At 37.6% G+C, this 22,650-nt stretch overlaps 1 protein-coding gene across 2 annotated transcripts in view; it reads left to right on the forward strand.

Annotated features, from left to right (window-relative positions):
- Positions 1-22,650, forward strand: part of ITPR2 (inositol 1,4,5-trisphosphate receptor type 2) — a 496,325-nt gene that overhangs the window by 411,499 nt on the left and 62,176 nt on the right. For both annotated transcript variants that reach the window (XM_059402745.1, XM_059402746.1), the window contains exons 50-52: positions 8,415-8,579; positions 11,848-12,043; positions 15,756-15,848. In XM_059402745.1, the coding sequence (XP_059258728.1) occupies positions 8,415-8,579; positions 11,848-12,043; positions 15,756-15,848 (454 nt within the window). The remainder of the gene's footprint in view (positions 1-8,414; positions 8,580-11,847; positions 12,044-15,755; positions 15,849-22,650) is intronic.

The following is a 22,650-nucleotide window of genomic DNA, read 5'->3' on the forward strand; positions in this document are numbered from 1 at the left end:
ACTTCTAAATCACCCAAGAAAGATTAAATTATAGTCAGTAGAATTTTGAGTACCTTTTATAAAAGTGAGTACCTTTTATAAAATGACCAAAGAAAAAGGATTGCTACATGAGAAAATAGGAAATTTGGCTCTTTATGTGAACAAAACACCTAAACTTGTGAAAGGCATAGATGAAATTAATATTTTTTTCACTAAATTTTTAAAATATTAGAACAAGGGAGCATATTTTAAAACCTCAATTAGGTAATTTAAGAATAAGTAATCAGAGCACTATTCCAAATAACAATAATGTACCCAAGAGATACAATTTTAAAGGGACTAGACAGCATTCTACATGGCATATTCATAAAGGGATAGTAAAAGAAGGGTAAATCATCAGGTTAATGAAAGAAAAAATGTCCTGACAGCAAATAAATACTGCTAATATATCTGCTGAATCCCTAAAGCACTGTCTGTACCTTGTATGGGGTTTCTAACATAGTGTCCTTCATTCTGGTATCTGCATATAGGCCTTATTTTCCCTACTACATTATACAGTTCTCAAGGATAATGATTGATCATTTCGTGTCTTGGAATGTCTTTGGTATCCAACAGGGTTTTCTTTAATAAATTAGCTAATGTGTGAGTGAAAGAATGAGTGAAAAATTATCTTTGTATTCTTATACATTTATAATGCTTTGTACATAAAATACGTGGCAAATATTTATTGAAAATGAATAAATGAAATAGCCAGCCAAACTTTTGAGAATTATAAAGCTGAGCTAGAATGACCAAGTCTGTGACCACTATTATATTATACTTCTTTGAAAGTTTGACATAATATAAATGACAACTCCCAGTTAACTAGACCATTCACACAACCAAATTACCAGTTATCTTCAATCACTGTTAATAAAGGGAAGTGTACTATACATGCAAAGAGGTCTATCACTAAAGAATTCTGTCAAGTACCAAATGTAGGATTCTTAAGTTTCTTGAGGGCAGAAGCTGTCATGTCTGTAGGTAAAATCCTGCCTTCCTCACTCCCTCACTCTCAACTCCATTTTCCTCCCACTTAATCCCTAGCATTTAAACATTCATAAATTCTTTATATGAACCAAACTTGAACTTTCAGTGTTTTTGAAACCAAGTTAACTGAGGAATCTTCAGGTATTTATCTAAATTTTTCTAACCCTATTAAAAAACTTGAGTTAGGTAAGTCCAGCTTATTATTAAAAAATACATTGAATATTGAGCCAGATTATTTGAGGAAGCAAATAATATTCACAAATCAGCAGCTGGTCCTCAATAAGATATTAGTTTGAGAGAGAAATCCCAAGTTTGATAAGTTGAAATAATAGTTAGACACTGAAAAATAATTAAGTTAAATTAAAAAAAAATTTTAAAAAGAATTAATAGCTAAATAGTGTTGGCCCAGAAATAAGAAGCATTTATCCGGCCTCTGTTATCTGATAGACATTGAAAATACCAAGAGGGGCGCCTGGGTGGCTCAGTGGGATAAGCCGCTGCCTTCCGCTCAGGCCATGATCTCAGAGTCCTGGGATCGAGTCCCGCATCGGGCTCTCTGCTCAGCAGAGAGCCTACTTCCCTCTCTCTCTCTCTGCCTGCCTCTCCATCTACTTGTGATTTCTTTCAAATAAATAAATAAAATCTTTAAAAAAAAAAAAAAAGAAAATACCAAGAAATAGAGGGCGTGGTTCTTGCTATACAGAACATTTTAGAATATATAAAGAGATAAGGAAAAACATTTCAATGTCTATTGGGGAAACCCAAAACATCTGAAGTTATATCTCCTTTCCCCCTTAGGGGACAGGATAAAAAATAATCTCTGCCTGGTTTGGTGAGAATAGTTCCACTGTAGGAAATGACAACTCATATAAGAGGCAAGTTTTATACTTAAGAAGAAATATACATTGAAATGTATCTTTCTTATTAACTGTATGAATCTATGGGTACTCTCATATCTCTCACAGCATAAAAAATCCATTTGCACAGCCCCTCGAAATGATATATTACAATTTGCCAGTTCAGGGCATTTTGACAAAGAAAATAATCAACTTTAATTTGGAACAAACAAACTGGATAGAGTAATTGTGAGTTTGATAATGTAGATATGGATCATTTCTGTCTATAGTTTTGATATTGTATAGATTAATAAAATGTCTTAACAAATAATTATCTACCTTAACTTTTGTCATAAATAGCCAGCCAAACTTTTGAGAATTATAAAGCTGAGCTAGAATAACCAAGTCTGTGTTTCTGACCACTATTATATTATACTTCTTTGAAAGTTTGACATAATATAAATGACAACTCCCAGTTAACTAGAACATTCACACAACCAAATTACCAGTTATCTTCAATCACTGTTAATAAAGGGAAGTGTACTATACATGCAAAGAGGTCTATCACTAAAGAATTCTGTCAAGTATCAAATGTAGGATTCTTAAGTTTCTTGAGGGCAGAAGCTGTCATGTCCATACGTAAAATCCTGCCTTCTTCACTCCCTCACTCTCAACTCCAAGCTTATTACAAAACTGTCTGTGACTTACCATTTCCCAGGGAGGGCAAGGAAAAAGTGAAATGAAAACATAGATCAGTCACTTTTTGTAACTTAGGATTTAATATATTTATCAATTTATACTTAAATGTTTGCATTGTGTGACAGGTAAAGCCATAGGTGCTAAAATTGTAGGTATCAGAAGCAGGAAAAACAAACAAAAAAAATATCTACCTGATGGTTAAGCCTGAAGAAAATCCAAATTCTAGACCACAGGCAAATGGAGCCTCTGAGTTTCATTTTTCTCATCAGTGAAATGAAGATGTTAAAGCCTCGTCTGCACTCACAGTTGTTGAGAAGATGGGTTGAGAGGATCAGTATGAAGGTTTAGAGCAGAGCAATGGCAGTGATGATAGAATAGCAACGAAGGCTACCATTTCTCCAACGCCTAATCCGTGAAGTACTACTTAATTGTGAAACATCGGTTTCATAATCAGAAAAGGACTTATATTTCAGTTCACAGAGAGTTATTTGTTTCTGGACTCAGTGTCTTTTGTAATGTTAGAAAGTTGCTTTTCTGGAAAAGGAATCAAGTGGAAGGAAAAAGCTCAATCTGTGTTCCGAGCATTTAGTATTAGCAGTTTCTGTTTATTATGATGCCTCATTTATGTCATCTTCACTCATTTCTAAAAATCAAAGTTTTGTTTGGACTGCAACTAATTTCTCCGTCTTGTTTGTCACAAGGGTATCTCGGTATTTGAGATGTTTCAAAAATTCAGATGTTTTTCTCTATTTAAAGCATATCTTAAAACCCAGTACAGTTTTCTTCTCACCGTCTCCATTGCAATGGAAATTAACATATTATTTTGGCAAATACAAACACCCCTCTTTATAAACTTTAGATCACTTAGTATTTCTATATCACTAACAATGATAATATTCCTAGTCACGTGGATACTTTATGATCTGTTTAACCATTAATTTTTATTGTTTAGATTTTTAGATATTTTTCATAATAAATAATGCAGTAAATACCTGTGGGAGATCTTTTAATATCTTCTAAACACTTCTTATGTACAATGTTTTTTCTTTGTGGTAGTGCCTACAAATGTATAATTTATTTAATGGCATTTGTAAATTATTTGCCTTTCTTAAAGTTATTTGTAGTGTGGAAATGTTTCCTTATGCTAAAACTTGGTCTCACCATTTTGCAGAGAGAGGCAAGTGGAGTTTAGCAGATAGCTTTCTATTAGCAATAAGCCACAGTGTTCACATTAAATAGTGTCATGCCCTTAGTTACTTACCTGCAGGTAGCTCCCTGGGAGGGCTCATGTTACTGCTAATCTGTAAGGTTGAGCCCCACCATATGTTCACTTAACATACACAAATTCAATTATATAATCTGAGACAAAACATTCATTCTCTTTCTCTCTCTTCCCCCTCACCTCTCTCTCTCTCACACACATACACACATACCCTATTTTTCATATAATATGGTCACTGAATGCTTCTAACTAATTCTGATATTCAGTTATAGTAGCAGGAAACTGCTTCAGTGCTGGGGGAAAACTAGAAATGTTGAATTTATTAAAAAACAGTATATCTTATACCGCCCTTGTTTATTATACTGTTTTGTTGGCAATTTAAAAGATTTCCAGGGTGATGGTGGCCTGAAAATCTTGCCTTATGCTTTGACCATAGAACCTTATCCTGCCTAAGATGTAACACTACTGAAATGGAGATTTTTTAATGAAATCCCATAAATTTTAGTAAGGTTGATGTTGATAGCAATACAATAATGTAGTTAGTAGGTAGTTCAATAAATTCACTTTTCCTTTTCAAGGAATACTACAAAGTATTTATTTATTTATTTACTTACTTAGTTACTGGCTATAGTTCATTCCTGGAGAATAGCTCATGTTTTCCCATGGCCACAATTAAGATCAGAATAGAATTCCTGGTCAGAACATAGACCCAAATGAGACCCCCCCAAAAAAGGAAAAAAAGCATAACATAAAGGCAGTTATAAATTTCTGTGATCCCATAAAAGAGTAAAATTTAAAGGACATCCTATAGAATTCTAGAACTTTGAGACACCTTATGGATTATTCATTTCCAGGCATTTTATTATTTTTTTATTATGTTATGTTAGTCACATAATAAGTTAGTCACATAGTAAGTATGCAAAATCCTATAGAGACAAGAAAGATTTACCAAAGCAATGGGTGGCAGAGGCAATACTGGAACCCCGATGACCCAATTTCTAGTCCAGTGTCCTTCCATTATGCTGCACTGTTAAAAGTCCTGCAAAGACACATCAATTAATTATGAAGTATATATGAAAACAGTACTGTACTGTACAATTAATTTACCCAATTAAAAATAATGAATTTGATTCACTTTACATTAATTAACAGATGAACGTTAATTTTGCTTTTGTTTTCAGAAGATCTACTAGTAAACCATCTTTTTAAAAGGCTGCTGGAGCTAATAATACACTATGTGCTTATAAAAAAATATTAAAAAAAAAAGGCTGCTGGGGGTGGTGAGCAGGGGCATGGGCTAAATAGGTAATGGGCATTAAGGAAGACACTTGTGATGAGCACTGGGTGTTATGTAAGTGATGAATCGCTAAATTCCACTCCTGAAACTAATATTGCACTATGTGTTAACTAACTAAAATTTAAGTAAAAACTTGAAATATCAAAAAATAAACAACTAAAAGATTGCCCAAAAAGCTTACATTGATTGTTTGCCTACCCCGCCCCCCACTTCCCCCCACAGCCATCACATAATTCACCCCATCCTCAACAAAACAGAACATATATGAAGTGCAATTTTAAGAATAGATGGAAAAAGATAAAAATATTGTGGGCCAGTTACGGTCATTTGTATTGCTATTTGTAGGCTGATTCGAGTCTTTTCAACACCAAATCAGAAGGGGCTGGTCTCTTAGCCACCTTGCCCGGTTCCCACGCTCTCCTCTCCGTTTATCACTGCCCGCAAGGATCTTGCCATAGAAACAAAGATTGCCTGCATAATGACATTGACAAATGAAGGACTGGTTAGACAACATCAAGTAAGGGCATGAAAAGGGAGAATAAGTTTTTGTAACTTGTTTATTTCCATAAATATCCCCAACCTTCATGGAATTGCTCTATAAAAACAATTTATACATTTCAAGTTCATGATGCAGAAAAAAGAGTTCAAACTTTTTTTCCTTCTCAAATCATTTATTCTTGATTTTATTTTTTTTTTCTTGGTGTGAACACTTCAAACAAAAGGACAATCTCCTCATTTCTGATCTCTACACGAATAGATGATGTCAGTGCCAATATCAACTCCATTCTAGTTTGAGACTTAGTCAAGAGAACAGGGACATATCCATCAACACCAAGCTCTAGATCAAGGTTCAAAGAAAATAAAAACCAACCTCTACATAGAGAAGGCAAACCTTTATTTTTTATGTAAAAATGGCAGAGGCCCTTTTAGGGAAAAATGTGTTCTTCCTTTTGCATTACTTGAGAACTGAAACATATTCTTTTTTTTTGAGAACTTGAACTCAACATATTACTTTTCCTGAATGTGTAGGACCTATAAATAGTTTTCCTGCATAATTTTTTTACGATTCAGTTTAGAGAAACAGAGATCAGTAAACAACATATGAACAACTTGTCATGAGCATATCATCCATCCTTCTGAAAATTTTTTACTTAATTTTCTTTTACTTAATTTTTTTACTTAATTAAGTAAAAATTAAAATTTTTTACTTAATTTTAATTTTTTACCTAAGTTAAAAATTTTAACTTAATTTTTTATAGAACTTCTTATTTCTATGTTGTATTGATGAATTTAGTGGGTGAATGAAAGCAAATAACTTAAATTTAAATAGTCCCTTAAAATAATTCAAAGGGTAAAACACTGACTATTACTTCACCTAAACATTCTGTATTTTCTTATTTTCATGGTTGTTTATTATCAAATACCACACTTAATCTGAGCACCTTTTATATATTTCCTGAGCTTTTGAAATGAAGACCATTTATAATATTAAATTTACTTTTGGTTACCAATCACAAAGGCATCACTATACTGTAGCTATGTTAAACAATAACGTAAATATGTGATGATGAAACTAAATAGTGAAATATAACTTTCTGTCTGACATTATTCAAATTATTCACAAGATGATGAAAGAATGGAAAAGACTGATTACTGAGAGGATCATTAATTAGCACGGGGAAAATTGAGGAGGTTTGAACTTCCGTGTTGTTGATTTGGTTTGGCTATCTTCACAACATGCAGTGTTAACCCATTTCTCACGTATTTATTGATTTGAACTTCAGGAAGCTGAAGGAAATGTTTTTCCAACCTCTCAAATTTCACTTCTGCCCATTATTTAAAATCATTTCATAATGCAGTTTTTTTTTCACGTATGAAAAATCAATGCTGATGCAAAAGACAACATGTTTTCCCAAAGTTAGCTTTGGACATGTAAAGACAAATATGGTGCCACTAGATAGCTTGAAGAACTCAGGAACACTTTAGAAAAACTGAAATTTGAAATCTGTAATTGTTTCCATGATGACTAAGTTGCAAAATGAGTTGTTCAGTTTATAAATAATGCAGTGACTCTAGAACCAAATATCAGGCACTAAGTTTCTGATAACTGTGTTCTTTGGAAATCATTGCACAAAGATTTTATTTATTTATTTGACAGAGTCACAAGTAGGCAGAGAGGCAGGCAGAGAAAGAGAGGAGGAAGCAGGCTCCCTGCGGAGCAGAGAGCCCAATGCCAGTCTCTATTCCAGGACCCTGGGATCATGACCTAAGCTAAAGGCAGAGGTTTAACCCACTGAGCCACCCAGGTGCCCCTGGAAATCATTGCACACATTGTTATTATTGCCAAAAAATCTCTATGTACATTTCTATATTCCAAAATTGTGCCACAAAAGGCAATTTTAAATAGTGTTACTATAAATATATAGCACCAAGTGTAATAAAAACTCCAAAATGCTTATTGAATAACTACCACACATAGAGCTTAGAAAATAAATGCATGCAGGGTGCCTGGGTGGCTCACTCGGTTAAGCATGTGACTCTTGGTTTCAGCTCAGGTTGTGATCTCAGGGTCATGAGATCAAGCCCCACATCAGGCTCTATGCTCAGCTCAGAGTCTGCTCAAGATTTTCCCTCTCCCTTTTTTCCCTCCCACTTGGGCTCTCTCTCTCTCAAAAAAAATCTTAAAATAAAAAAAGAAAATATATGCATGAATTTTATTTACTTTAACCCACTTACATAAGTATATATGTATTTTTATGTATTTAAATGCAAAAAATCTCTTTTAATGGCTTACTTGTTTACAACAACATTCAGTAGAGAAAGTCTAGGTCAAAAAAATCAAAGATAGATATTTCCTGAAAAGATTTTTTTTTATTACATTTCCAGTATAATAAAGATATTACATCTATTACTTTTGATATGGAAAATACAATGAGTAGTATCTAAAGAGTCATTGTACTAAGTGCTTCATATACGTTATGAATTGTTTAATCCTCTGAAGAGGGTCAGAATCCTTTTCCTCTAATTTTTCCAAAGAAATGATCAAGGCCAACTGCTGCATGACCTTGTGCAACAGTAGTGAGTGAGCGAGGGTTTAAATTCAGGTCTGCCTCGATTGCATAGCTGGGGCCCTTAATCATCCTCCCCTTTTTTCCTGGAACTGCAAACATTACAGCTTTGGGGTGTATTATGTATACACACAGATTTGTAAGCAAGGCCAAAAGTTACCAGACAAGAAAAGATAAAAGAAAACCACAGACTTGGTGAATACTAGGTTTTTGTCAATGACCAATATTTACATGACTTTCGAAGATAAATAAGACCGTAAAATCTAATCTTTTTCTCCCTGTAGCTTTGTAATAAAATCGTATTTCTGGTAAGTTTCGTGGGCAATCGTGGCACCTTCACCCGAGGCTACCGAGCGGTCATCCTGGATATGGCCTTTCTCTACCACGTGGCGTACGTCCTGGTTTGCATGCTGGGCCTCTTTGTCCATGAATTCTTCTATAGCTTCCTGGTGAGTACTTCTCCATGTGGACAATCCCTGCTGGAAAAAATAACACAATGCTCCTGCTTCTTATGCTTCTTCCTTTGATTTTTTTTTTTTTTTAAGCAGGGCCTGACATTTAGGACAAATTATGTAATTTTTAGGATTTCCTAAGAAAATCATGCATTAGTATTATTTTTCCTCCTTTCCTCTAAGAACCCACATCAGCAGTGGCAATCTTTTATTTCCTCCCTGAGAAGTCACTGACGACCCTACCACCTGACCCAGGCTTCATATAGCAGCTGCTTTTTGGTTTCCGCCAAATCCTTCCTTCCCCTACATTTAGAGATTCTCCAACAGAGTGTAGAAGAAAAAAAGTGGGGATGTATTTTCTTAGCCCTGGAATCATTGTACTTTATTTATAACAAATATTATTGTGACTTTAGAATGGCATATAAGTAAAAGGCGGGGTAAACTGTCAACCTCGCAAAAAGACAGTGAGTTGTTCGAAATCATTTCAGATTTAATGTGTCATTGCTGTGAAGCTTATCTACACATGTCTGATTCATTAAGCAGAATTTCACGTTTCTTCTAGATGTTTTTTTCAGGTTATCAGTTTTACCTCCTACGTATAGACTGATCTATAGCCATAAACTAGGAGAGGAGGCTATATAAATACATGATAATGTTTTGAAAACTAAAGCACTACCAGGTTAATATCATGATGTCATAGGAGCCGTTTATTTATATCTCCAACCCATGACGGACATGCAGTGGAGACCACTACCCAAAAATATAATTCCCGATACCTCAGTTGAAGATGTAGAAACATTATGCTGACCCTGTCTGCTTGGCTCTCAAGGGACAAATCCATCGGCTGCTGCTTTCCTGTTACCTGGCTAGCAAACCCATGCAGGAAGATGGAAAAGAAGCCGATTTTCCATTTACTTGTCAAGCACTTGAAAGAGCCCCTGGGTAGAGTAGATTTGTCCCTTCTGCTCTTATACAAAATTATCTTTTAGGTAGTTAAGTTAGAGGATTCAACAATCAAAAGTAGTTTTTTCTGTTCCAGGGATCCAACTGAATTCCCTTTCTGCTCTAATTTACCACCAAAAAAAAAAAAAAAAATCCATTTTTTTAAAAACATGTTCATGATATATGAAGTCCCATTACACTCAGCACTTTGACCTGACTGTGACATGTAACACTCTGTATTTGTGCTCTAACCTTCTTGTCTGGAAAATGCATAGGTCTAGTATGATAGATTTGTACTATCAAGATTCATTAAAGAGATAATATGAAAAACATGTGAAAGGATTTATTAGATCTTTTCCAAAGAAAGGCAACTGAGAAAATAAAGGTATGTTTGAATTAGCATATGAGCTATTGATAATAGTGTTACTTTTAATTTATGTTACTTAACCTTATTTCCTAGTTGTATTTTCCTCTTGTTTTTTATTGTTCTAATCTTACATTAGTGATGCTAATTTGTGTTCACTGGGTTGCTGGTGAAAAGGATATTGTCCATTTTGACACTTAGAGATTTAGGAGGAAATTACAATGGACATAATGCCAAAATGGCATTGAAACATATTTTTAAAAATATGTTTTATATTTTAAAAAATACATGATTATGTGTTTCTAGTTTTATCCACAAATACCAATCTTTTATCCAAAATAGTAAAAACCACACTCTAGATTTTCCTTTCAGAAATAAACAAAAAGAACAATCAATCTGTCCAACATCTTACACATTTTTGCCTCCTCAAGATTCTGATTCCCAGGTATGGAATGGGGCCCAGAAATAAGCATTTTTAGCAGAAATCCAGTGGGGCTCCTGAAAGCTATAAACTTTTAGAAACCATGGAGAAGTGACCTAAAGCCCGTTTCCAGGCCTTTTTTTTTAAGTCACTGTTGAGCTAAAGTAAAGAAAAATCTACTTTTACATCAACTAAATGCTTAAGTAAGTTAAATAAGGCAGTGTCAATAGTTTGGAAGTTGAATTTGCATTAATTAATTTGTCTGTCCTGAGAAATATTGACTTTGTTTCTAGAAGTTGCTGCTCCCTTCAGAAGGCTAAGCACATAGCAAAATAGTTAAACTTTTATTTTTTGCATATGGTATTGATAAATATCAGTTTCCTAGGATGAGCAAAAAAGGTAATAGGTTTATAGCACTTATTTGCAAAACTAGAATTAAACTGGACAGTAACTCAGTACTCAGTAAAACTGAGTAAAAAGTAACTCAGTAAGACAGGGGACAGGCCCTGGTGTTTCTTCAGCTACTCTGACACTGATAATGCATCCCTTCAATTAATTCAGAAATTCTAATCACTGCCCACAGATAGCAGGAGACAAACCTTAATTATTTCAATTTTTAAAATACTATTCATTTCCAAACAGATATTTGTGACTTTTTAAATGAATGTTCACTTATTGCTTTTAACCAGCTTTTGATAATATGACATATACTTGCTAATTAATGTATAATTTCAACTTAATAATATAGCAATAAATAAAACCATTCTTGGTGTTGACTCCAGAGAGCAAACATATACCTAGGTTCTTAACTAGTGCAGAGACTTTCTACTACTAAACACAAAATGAATAATAACCCAGTAAAGGAAGTGAAAAAATTTTTTTAAAAGTGTCATATTTTTGCTTATATTTCTGTTTCCAAAATTACATACTAAAGTAATAGGTTTTGCCCTCGCTATACTGCTTCAGTAAGGAAAGGTCCTTCCATTTCTCAAATATTTTAAAATTTCCCATCTTTTCTACTGCAGCAGGTTCATAAAATTGTTTTAGCAACTTCACTCCTAATTCCTTGATTAAACAATAATGGCTGATGACTCTGTCAATTATTCATCACTTAGGTAGACATAATTCAGCATTTTCACTTTAGGTATCTTACGTATTGCAGAGACAACTGCAGAATATCAGTGAGGCTAAAAATAAGGAATAAGTCGTTAAGTTGGTTAAGTACAGTATTATAATTTTTCTAAATTCAAATTTGAAGCTATGCTATTTCTGTATCATACAAAATTGAAATTATGTTGGTTATGAAACCAACAGATGCACACAATGTGCTGTGTTAGAGTTATCGTTATTGAAAAACAGTTTATTAATGTGCTCCAACTGTAGACAACACATGCATCTTGGTGTGTTTTTAAGGTATCGGTCAGGTCGTTATTTTTTTCACAGATAAACCAAAATGGCTTACATCTGTATTCGTAACCACTTTTTATGTTTATTCAGCTTTTGCACCGCTGCTTCTTTTTCTTGTTTTATTTCTGTAGCTTTTTGATTTGGTGTACAGAGAAGAGACTCTGCTTAATGTCATAAAGAGCGTCACGCGGAATGGCCGCTCCATCATTCTGACCGCCGTCCTGGCGCTCATCCTCGTCTACCTGTTTTCCATTGTTGGGTTCCTTTTCCTGAAGGACGACTTCACCATGGAGGTGGACCGGCTGAAAAACAGAACTCCTGTGACAGGTATTGCTGCTCCCACTACAAGACCATTCCTGTGGCAGATTCGACTGGTCCACAGCTTAGGAGAGTTACAAATGAGCACTAATGGAGGAGGTGTTTCCTTTCATTCCTTAGAAAACGTGTTCTCGGTCACTGAGGGCTCATGAATGTGAAGGGTTCTCCCGCCATCCGCTGTCAGTGGGTATAGGAAAATCGTGATTTAAGAAGCATCATGTGGGCTCCATCTCAGGGAGTAAGTTCCACCAGTGCTGACTCTATTCCAACACGGCCAGCGACGTCAGTGGGGGACAATGGCTTTGGGATTCTCTTCCTCCTTTTTCCTGTCTCCCCCAAGAACATCTAGCATCATTCATAACCATTATTCCATATATGTTTGCTCATAGTACATCGTATTGATTATACTTAAAGAATTGAAAATGGTAAATGTTTTGATTTGGAAACCATCAGGTAGTAAGAAATTGGATATGGAAAAAATGCTCAGAATACTGTCATTAAGGAGCTGAGTTCATCAGTATGTGTTGTCACAATTTCTGGACGACATTTATTTCTGTTGTCTGATTGGTTAAGCATCACCTGTTTACACTTACTGTGAATCCTGGGATGTGAGGGCTTATTCTTTCCATCTTACTTTGAATTTTTAATCATCATCTTTTCTAATGGCTTCTTCTTCCCCCATGCCTACCTTTTGTTGTTCAGGTTAAATTTCTTTGTTACTCTTTTTCCTCCTCTCCTGCTTTGCTGGATACAAATCTTAGTTCCTGCTTGTTTCTCTGGATGATTCTGTAGCCTATGAGAATGGAAACCACAAAATGACTTTCCCCTTAAGCCCTTACATTTAGAGGTATGATTTATTTAGTGGTGATTTATTAACAATATTCTTTCTTCACCTTAACAAACATTTCTTGATTATTAAATTGATGACATTTGGTAGTATCTTTCTTAGGCTATGGGATAATTAAATGGTATACAGAGCTATTATTAAGTCTAAGTGATCAGAGCACAGAATAGGAAGGTCATCTCCATAGATTCAGTTGTTAAACTTGAGATCGAATTTACACGAAATATTTTGTCACTACCTTTCCTCTTCTCCCTTAAATGTTACTTTTTCCAGAGTTTTACAGATGTAAATATTTGGAAGAAAAGCTCCTATCTATAAATAGCCTCTAAAACTCCACTTTTGCAAAACTATCTGTTCTCAAAAATCTTCAATTTTAATTATTTGTTATTTACTAGGCATGATCACATTGAGTTATTCAGTACAGGGTGAGTCTGAAGCTGAAGCGTCATGATTCCTGAATCCAAAGTTGTTCCATAGTTATTGTTTTATGAATCTAGTAGTAAGTATTTTTGTGTTATATAAAAAGGCAGTGCCATTATGAATATATTTTTCTTAGATATACAAAAATATTTTCTCTCTTTTTTCTTACAAAATGGGCAACATTAGACCTAAATTGTCAAGACCTTTATAAAAAATATGCATATTTATTAAAAAAAACTGTTAAATAAGAGAAAGCATTCATAAATACTATCAAAATCTTGATTACGAGAACATTTAATAAAATTAAACTCTGATTCTTCAAAGATTGAGAATTTTTGTTGCATTGGCTGAGAATGAATGTGATACTGTTCTCTGGGAAAAGCACCCTTGCTTTCATAATATTTTTAATTTAATTTGTAATGCCATCTAGCATGTCAGTTGGTAAATAGCGTAAAGTTTATTTTTTCAAGTATTGAACGCTATTGACTCCCAAAGTTGAGTGAAATTATCAAGAATAACATGCCTAGCAAGTGACATCTAGAATGCAGAAGTCCGCCGTTGCTCAGGGAGTAGGAGGTAGTCATCGGAAAGCCAGGAGACGGGAGCCCCGAGGGGAGGTTGAGAGTGCCAGAGCCCAATTGCCGTGCATCACAGGCGCCTTTGAGAGTGGAGGATGGATAATTTGCAAATGGCATTGGGAACTGAGGAAAATGCAGATCCTACCTCTGGGACCAGTGGAACCGGCCCTCGATAGAGGAAGAGCGGCCACTTGACAAGGTTAAAAAGCCCAGGGAGCTGGAGGCAGTTTCTGTTGACAAGCGGAGATCACGGTTTCTCACATGTGTCCTTCCTTCCCCCTTCTCAGTGCCGCCCTCCAGTTTCCCATCCCCGTGTCCTCTCACCAGAAGACTGCAGGAACCTCCCCTGTGGCTCCCTCTTCTTCAGCCTGTTCTGCTCGATTCATTCATTCTAAGCACCATTCTGTTTGGGTCTCTCATTGACTCAAAAACTTCGCTGGGATCTCCCCTGGCTTGGTTTTAAACATCAATCAGTCTGGGAGCTCTGGTCACTCTGCTCCCATGTCTGTGCCTTTGCTGGCCTCTGGGCCATTTGTGATACAAACTGCATCTGGGATTGCCCCCCCCCTTTCTGTATGTAAATCCTATGTCTCCTTCAGTTTGACCCTTCCCCCAAAAGCCTTGTATTCTTTGTTTTCTTTCTAAAATTCACTTCACTCTCCTAATGCACTGAATAACATGAACTGTCCTTCCCTCCCACCACTCAAGTATCATCCTGTCTCTGCCCCTTGGTATTCCCTAGTTGTTAGGTCTGCAAGGCCTCCACTGGGCATCATCAGGGCCTCGCATGGATCAGAAAGTATAAAGTAAGGGAATGGCCACCAGGACACACTCAGAAACCCCATCACTTGCTTTCTCTCTCTCTCTCTCTCTGACCACCAGAAACCCACTCCTGCACCAAATGATGTACCCACCCTTTCCCCCAAGTTTGGCCCAATGAGGGGGCAAGGAGTGATGGCGGCAAATGTGTGGCTTCCCTATTGAGGCAGACAACCTAATCCTGTTGCCTGGTCCTTCTCCCAATCACACGTCCTAACTCTAGCTCTCCCTTTTGCCACTTCTGCCCTCATCTCATCAAAGAATCGGGGTAGCCTTGGTGTGGTATTGCTCTCATATGCACGTGAATATTTCCTACCACTTTGTATATAAAAATGAACTTACTCCTGTCCCTCCAACTTATGGACTTTCCTTGATGACTTTGTTTGCAACATTGGTTTGAGAGGTACGAACCTCTTTACTTTCAATTTGTTACTAAGAAAAGCAATGAAATGTTTTTATTAAGTTTTCTCACCAGATAGGAAGGTTACTGTCTTCTGTTCCATTCTGGCCAGGGAAGAAGGTGGTACATGAGCAAGCAGGTGGATCTTTGGGAACTAAGGAAGAAAAGAAAGATCCTGAGTAGGATCTGACAAAAGATTCTTATATTTATAAACCCTGCTCTCTAAACCCCCAACTTCACTGTTAGAACTGCCGTGATGGGCAAGTCTCAACCTGCTATAGGGACTGACCAGTGGGTTGGAGCTCAGGGAACACCAACTGCTTTGGGGGAAGTGTGCTCCTGGCATCCCAGGTCTGATCCGTGAATGCACTTGGCCGTCAAAACATTGTTACACATAGTGGTTAGGGTCTACATTATTATTAATAAAGATATAAGAAGCTTATAGTGGATTGGCCTGTGAACCTATTCTCTATTTATAAAATTGCTTCCATACACAAAACTGTGTTCAGAGTTCCAAACCAACTTACTAAAGAAGACTTCAGAAGCACAGCTACATTGGAGTGGTAGTGCCTTTGATTTATGTGCCTTTACAAACGTATGTTCTTTGCTTGTCATTTGCATATTTGTCTCTATACCATATTCTGATTTGTGTGTTCTCAGGTAGTAATGAAGTTCCTACTATGACTTTAACTTCAACGATGGAAACATGTGGAAAGGACAGCTGCTCACCCATAATACCGGCTTCAAATACAGGTCTGTGAAAAGGGCCCCAGAACAGTACTAACTTGATACTTTGCAGTTATGTTTTTTTGGAAAATGTTATTACTGCTAAAGGAGTTGCTCTAAGAATTTCATGGTGGGTTGAAATAGAATCACGGCGTTTAGGTAAAAGGACCCAAAAATTTCAGCCTAGAGAAAGGATTCCTGTATCTGTCATTTTGCATCCCCACCCCCCGCTTCCTTATATTATTTCTATTCATGAGAATTTATCAGATTTACTCTGAGGGACTGCTGCTAAAAATACTGTAACTATATTGCAAACACATGCCACATGGAGACCCTTCTAATTATACAGCCTTTAACAAAGAATCAGGAAACGCACGGGCTTAGAACTCAAAAGGCTTGGTATAATCCTGGGCTTTCCACTTTCTAGCTGTCTGTCTTAGATACGTTATGCAAATTTCCTGGACCTAGTTCAGATGGTTTGCCCAGAGAGGGAGGGAGAGAGAGAGAGCAGACAGAGAGACAGAGAGAATATGATACTTTCTCTGTTTCCAAAGGAGCAAATGGAACCGTGCTCATAAAAAGAATTTTTTAAACTCTAAATTGTTCTCAATGGTTTGGAAACTATGGCGTATGTGAAATTTAATGAGCTGTAGAAGGAATTAGTGATCTCTTTCCAGAAGCAGCAATGATTTAGAGAGTATATATCTTTAAATATTTCAAGAGTTTTATATATTAAAAAAGGAGTGGCATTAGTCTGTGTTACGTCTAGGAAGGGCAAAATTGGACTGGGAGGAGACGAGGGATGGAAAAGTAAATAAGACCAGTGTGGGGCTGGAGTCCTCCGTTTCCATCTGGGAGCACATTCGTCTGATAGTAGTGAAAGGGCGGCCCTTCCCAAGCTGCCTTTTTCCTTGAGATGTTGGGTTGCTGCACTAGGGAAAATGTATCATGCCTTCTACAGACAAAATCTTTCATGCTTTATGACCTAAAGGGGGAAACACATACATGCACATTCCATCCCAAAGTCCCAGCAGCTCTAAGAACTGAGAACAGCTGCCTCCAAGACTTCTTCCCCCACTAAGGCCTGGCTAGCCAGTGCAGGCTTCCAAACGACAAACCAGCTCATTCCTTGCTTGCGTAGCTTTACTGTGCTCTGTAATTTCTAAAATCCTGTTCCATGCATCCTCCACTTGAAACAGCTCCAGTTTCCGCAGCCTTCCTCACACAGTCTAGCAGTGACTCTTGATGTCACACTCCAGGGCAAGAAGCTGAGCGGAGTTATCATATTCTGGATTGTGGAATTTGGAATCACACCCTACCCTTGACCCATATGTGGCTGACTCGGCTAAAATGCCTTTCTTCCCTGGTTCAGCTGTGAAGCCATAATTGCCTGTCCCCTACCCATGTAATTAGGAGTTTGGGATTTCAAATATAAAACGATGCATTTATTTTTATGTATTTCTGCCAAGTAAGAATCCAAGGCCATCCCAGCTTGTCCCAGTAATAGATGAGGGATTTCTTGGACTAGGTGATCTCTAGGTTTCAAGCCCCTTCCTGTTCTCACATGCCACGGGGTTCGTGGTATCTTCGTGGATCCTGATTCTATGAAGCAATATGTTTACTCTCTCTGTGTCATCCTCGAGCTGATAAGCTACAGAACAGGAATTGGCAAACAGCCCACGCGGAAATGTGACTTGCCACTGGTTTTTGTATAGCCCTCTGGGTAAGACTAGTTGTAACCTTTTGAAAAAGTCTTTTCTTTAAGGAAAAAGATGCCATGGAGACTTTATGTCGCCCACAAAGCCTAAAACATTTCTTCTCTGGCTCATGAGAAAGAAAAAATCACCAACTTCTGCTCTGGAAATTTTTCATTAAAACTGCTAGGAATGTTGCATGGGACAGTGCTAAAGACAAATTCTTTAGCTTGTTACTAGAAATATGCTTTCAGACCAACATAGTCATGTTCCATGCAATTCTTCAGCCACAGAGATCTCTGTCTTAAATAAATGATCAGTTAGCCCGTGCTTCTCCATCTTTAAAAAAAATCACGAGACTCCTCAGAGCCTCCTTGCCAAAGCCCAGATACACAGTGTCTGTTGGCTCCCCAGTCTGAGGTTAGTGTGAACCCTTACTGGCTTCCCTTGATGCCACCTTCTTCCCACACTATCCTTTTTAATGATCCATTTTGGTATATTGTCTTGGGGAACAGCATCTAGCTCATTTGTCAGCAGCTTGCTGAATCTGTCACAATCCCATTCAGGTCTACACATGCTCCTCTCCTGTTATTATTTAGGATTTTAAAAAATACCACAGTAAAAACTTGGCTATCATTTTAAGTAGCTGGGTAAAATTAAATAGCTCTTAGGATCCTTTGGCCACCTGGAAGTTCAGGTTTTTTGTCTCCAGTACTTGTTATCTTATTTTCAACTGGACACTCTTTCTCCTTAACAGAGTGTGAAAAATAATAGGTTTAAAAAAAATGTACTTTCTCCTTAGCGAGAATGTTCTAATAGCATGGTCCCGAAGATATTGTGACTGTGTTCCTGCCTTACTCTTCTATCTCTGAAAATGACCTTAGAATTATTTCCTTTGTATTAAAGCGAAGTCAGGTCACTGCCTGAGCCTCTTCTTCCGGAGTGAGATCTTCCCAGTCATATGTGGTGTGAACATATCCCAGGATGTGGCGGCCTCGCTCTGTGCAATCTTATAAATCTTAGGCTCTATACAACCGTTATTGCTAATCAGCCTGCTAATCAGTCTGCTGTCATTGTTTTATGTCTATTACTAATTTTGACAGTTTGACCTTAACATTTAAAAAAAAATGAAGTGCATATTTTTGTAAAACAGGAAATTCATTAAGTCAATTTGGCACAAATCCTTGATCATGGTAATGGTGATGGTGATGACATTATCCTAAAATCTTTGTTCATTCCTTCCTTCATTCCTCCAGCAATATTTGTTCAGCCTGATCTATTGGCCTGCCCCCATGCTGGGTGTTCAGGACATAGTATGGAGTAGACAAACATAGACCTAGGGAACTTTATAAAATAGTAGGGTGGAGGGAGACACAAAACGTTATAAAATATGGTGAATATGACCAGCGGTGCTATGACCTATAATCACAAAAGAGCTTGACTGTAGGCAGAGCAAACAGAAAGGCCTTTCTGAGGAGGGATTATTTAAACTGAGACTTAAAGCATGAGAAGGATGCAGTCACACCATTCCAGGCACAGGGACCAGCATGAGTAAGGGCCCTGAGGCATGTCAAGGATAGATAGATACTATTAATTATCCTCACATTATGGGTAAAACCACCAAAGGATACAAACTTTCAGTAAGATCACATTGCTAGCAGAATAATCTAGATCTCTGATTCCAAGGCTTGTTCTCTAGTCTTCTAAGTCTTAGTGTCTTCTAGCTCCAGGATTAATCTCTGTACATCTTTTTCTTCCCTAACCCAAAATTAGATTGTTAAAATTCTGCCTATCAAATTGCCTTTCAACTAGAATGCTTGGGTGACTTTTCTGTATGCATGCTCTCCTCTAAAGGCAATTCTTTAGACATAAATATTCTTAATTATGTATTTCACCCCCTGGCCCTCCCGGCCATTCTCCCACATCAAGACGTTTGACCATGCCTGGAGACATTTTTGGTTGTCACAGCTCTGGGAGGAATGTTTCTGGCATGTAGAGACTAGAGGCTAAGGGGACTGCTAAGCTCCCCCCAAAGCACAGGACAGCGAAGAACTCTCCAGTCTATAATGTCAATAGTGTTGATGCTGAGAAACTTGGTCCCATCACAAAGTCTGTTCGGATATTGGTTTATAAGTCTGCATACAAACTCATAAAAGCCTCTACAACCCATTTCTCACCTGATTTATTACACAAGGAACAGAACTTCCCTTTTCTCTATGGACAGATGGGGATAATTCTTCCAGGCTTATTACCCCTGAAGCAACGTCTCCATGGTTTTAGGCTTCACCTGAGCTGGGAGTAGGGGAAGGCGGGTATGATTTTGTAGTAAATCTCCCAGAGAAGGAAGAAGAGGATAGTAGGGGAATGTCAGTGCTGGAGGTGTGGCAGGGACACTGTTGGGAGCCTGAGCTGATGGCAGTGGCTTCACACCATCTAGGGTCATTTCTAAATCAGTGTTTTGAAACTCCAGGAATGCCTGTTATTCATGTACCTACTCTTTCCTCTGTGCCCTCTTTTGCATTTGTTACAGTAAGTGGTAAAATTCATCTGACTGAGAATTCCACAGATTTGATCTTCTAGCCCTTGCCACCTTAAAATCTCAGCCACACGTAGCTTTTAACCGCAAGGGTAGAGGAAAAGCTAGAACCTGGTGTTTGTTGTGCAGCATGGGTCGCTTAGGTTTAAAAATAACTTGTCCATGTCTAAGACCAGAATTAAATTTTAATTTGCCAACCCTAGTGTGCGTTTGTGACGGCCCTTGGTTTGTTACCTTGTGGACAGCAGGTCCACATTACAAAAGGCCCAGACTGATACGCAGCAGCAGAATAACAAGCCTCGTAGTGATTGGGAAGCCCAGCAGCTGGTCCCCGAGGAAGCTCCAGTGGATGCTGATAGGGTCACTGTCCAAGCAGCGGCACATTCGCAGGGTAACGGGAAACCAACTGTGGCGGAGAAAAAAAATAAAAAGAACTTTTATTTTATTTGCTGCAGACCTACCTGACTTCTTAGACAAATATAATCACTTACCAAAGGGGAAAAAAAAAATTAAAAACAGGCTTTCTACAAAAGTGAGGCCTATTTTAAGGCAATTTACAAAATATCATTATGATTATTTTCTAAGTAAGGGTCATTTGTACAGAAGGGGGAGGAAGTGCACAGGTATCTCACATGTATGAGCAATTCAGATTTAATATGTTTTGGTATTTTACTTTAATAAAATAGACTGATGAGTAGCTGAAACTGACCAGCCTTGGTGCCACTCTATGTTTTGGCTTCCCACAGGGTGCCCAGCATTTTAAATTTCTCTTTCTAGTTAACATTAAAAAAAAGAAGAAGAAGAATTTCCATAATGAATTGATTAGAATTAAAGTTTAAAACTAACAAACAAGAGGTTTTCAATTGCACTCAGACTTTCAGCTGTTTTTCAGTGGCCATCTGAGCCATCTGTTGTTTCTAAGAAATCATAAAAAAAAATGGGTACTTTAATTATTAAAGCAGAAAAATAGCATTATTAAATACTCTTATTCAAGCATGTCCAATACTCAAAAAAACGTATAGGCCAACACCTCAGATCAGAGTCAACAGAATATATTTTATCCCTTTCTTTATATAAAACACTTTAATTTCTGTTATGAATTAAGAAAGGTACTCTATTTTACTAATACTCAATTGAAAATGAGGGTAATTTGGTCTCCTCTTGTTCAAGTATAAAGGTGGCTATGTTAGAACTTTAATTTTCCATAAGATTTTATAGTCATCTCTCAGTAATAATGATAATTATGACCCCTAGATTTGTTACCCTTATGTGCCAAATGATGTTCTAAGTTTGTTACATGTATTATATTTAGTTTTTAAAATGCATCCACATTGCACATCTATTTCCACTAATTCAGTTCTTTCCTTTCGCCTGTATGCAAGCATGCACTCTCACTTCTTTTTTTTTTTTTTTTTTAAGATTTATTTAGAGAGAGAGAGAAAATCTCAAGCAGACTCTGCTGAGCGTAGAGCCTGGTGGGCAGGGCTCAGATCTCACAACCCTGAAATCGTGACCTGAGCGGAAACCAAGAGTCTTAATGCTCAAACCAACTGACCCATCCAGTCACACCCCTCTCACCCCTTTTAAAACCACCTGATTTCGGGGCGCCTGGGTGGCTCAGTGGGTTAAAGCCTCTGCCTTCCGCTCAGGTCATGATCCCAGAGTCCTGGAATGGAGCCCCGCATCGGGCTCTCTGCTCAGCGGGGAGCCTGCTTCCTCCTCCTCCTCTCTCTCTCTCTCTGCCTGCCTGTCTGCCTATGTGTGATGTCTGTCTGTCAAATAAATAAATTCTTAAAAAAATCTAAAAATAAATACATAAATAAAACCCCCTGATTTCATCGTTACTGCCTCGCCACTCTTCGCTAGCCCATGATTTGGTCTTGTACCTGAAATCTCCTTGCTTCCTCAGTTTGAACCACCTTCTGCACCACGCAAACTGGTCTCCTCCTTTTCAGGACCAGAGTTTCAGATATAACAGATGGCCTAAACTCTCCTTTCATTTCTGCACCAACCGTCTTCTGTTTCACTATTTGCCATATTCCTGTCATTTCCTGATGACCTGAATGTTCACTCCAGACACCTTTTCTTGCTTCTCATGGCTTTTGACTCTTCCCGTAATGGTTACTTTCTTTCTTTTTTTTTTTTTTTTTGGCATCTTCTCCATCTTTACATTATTTTCTTCCTGAATTTTGGATCACAGTACTCTCCTAGCTCTCTTGTGCTCTCTAGCTTTAAAAATGTTTTCTCACCTTCTCGTCCTCCAGCATCTGGAATTCTTGTGAGATCTGAGCCCTGCCCACCAGGCTCTGGAATTCTTTCCTTGTCTTCATCACAGCACCTTGCACCCAGCTCTTCCTCCTCAGTTGCCCATATCTGAATGGGGGGCCTCCTAGGACCCCCCCATTCCCGAGTCAGCTCTGGCTGGAAGCTCCAGCAGGATGTATAAAAGGCCTTCTCCCTCAGGCCTAGGGTCCTGCCGGCTCCTGTTCATCCATCCTTTCCATTCTCATGGCCGTCACCCTGGTTGAGGCACATAATGAGACACATTATGCCTCCTAAGCAGTCTTTGTACCTCCAGTCATTCTCTCCTCTTCCATTC

This window comes from Mustela nigripes, chromosome 6, assembly GCF_022355385.1.
Source record: "Mustela nigripes isolate SB6536 chromosome 6, MUSNIG.SB6536, whole genome shotgun sequence".
NCBI lineage: Eukaryota > Metazoa > Chordata > Mammalia > Carnivora > Mustelidae > Mustela > Mustela nigripes.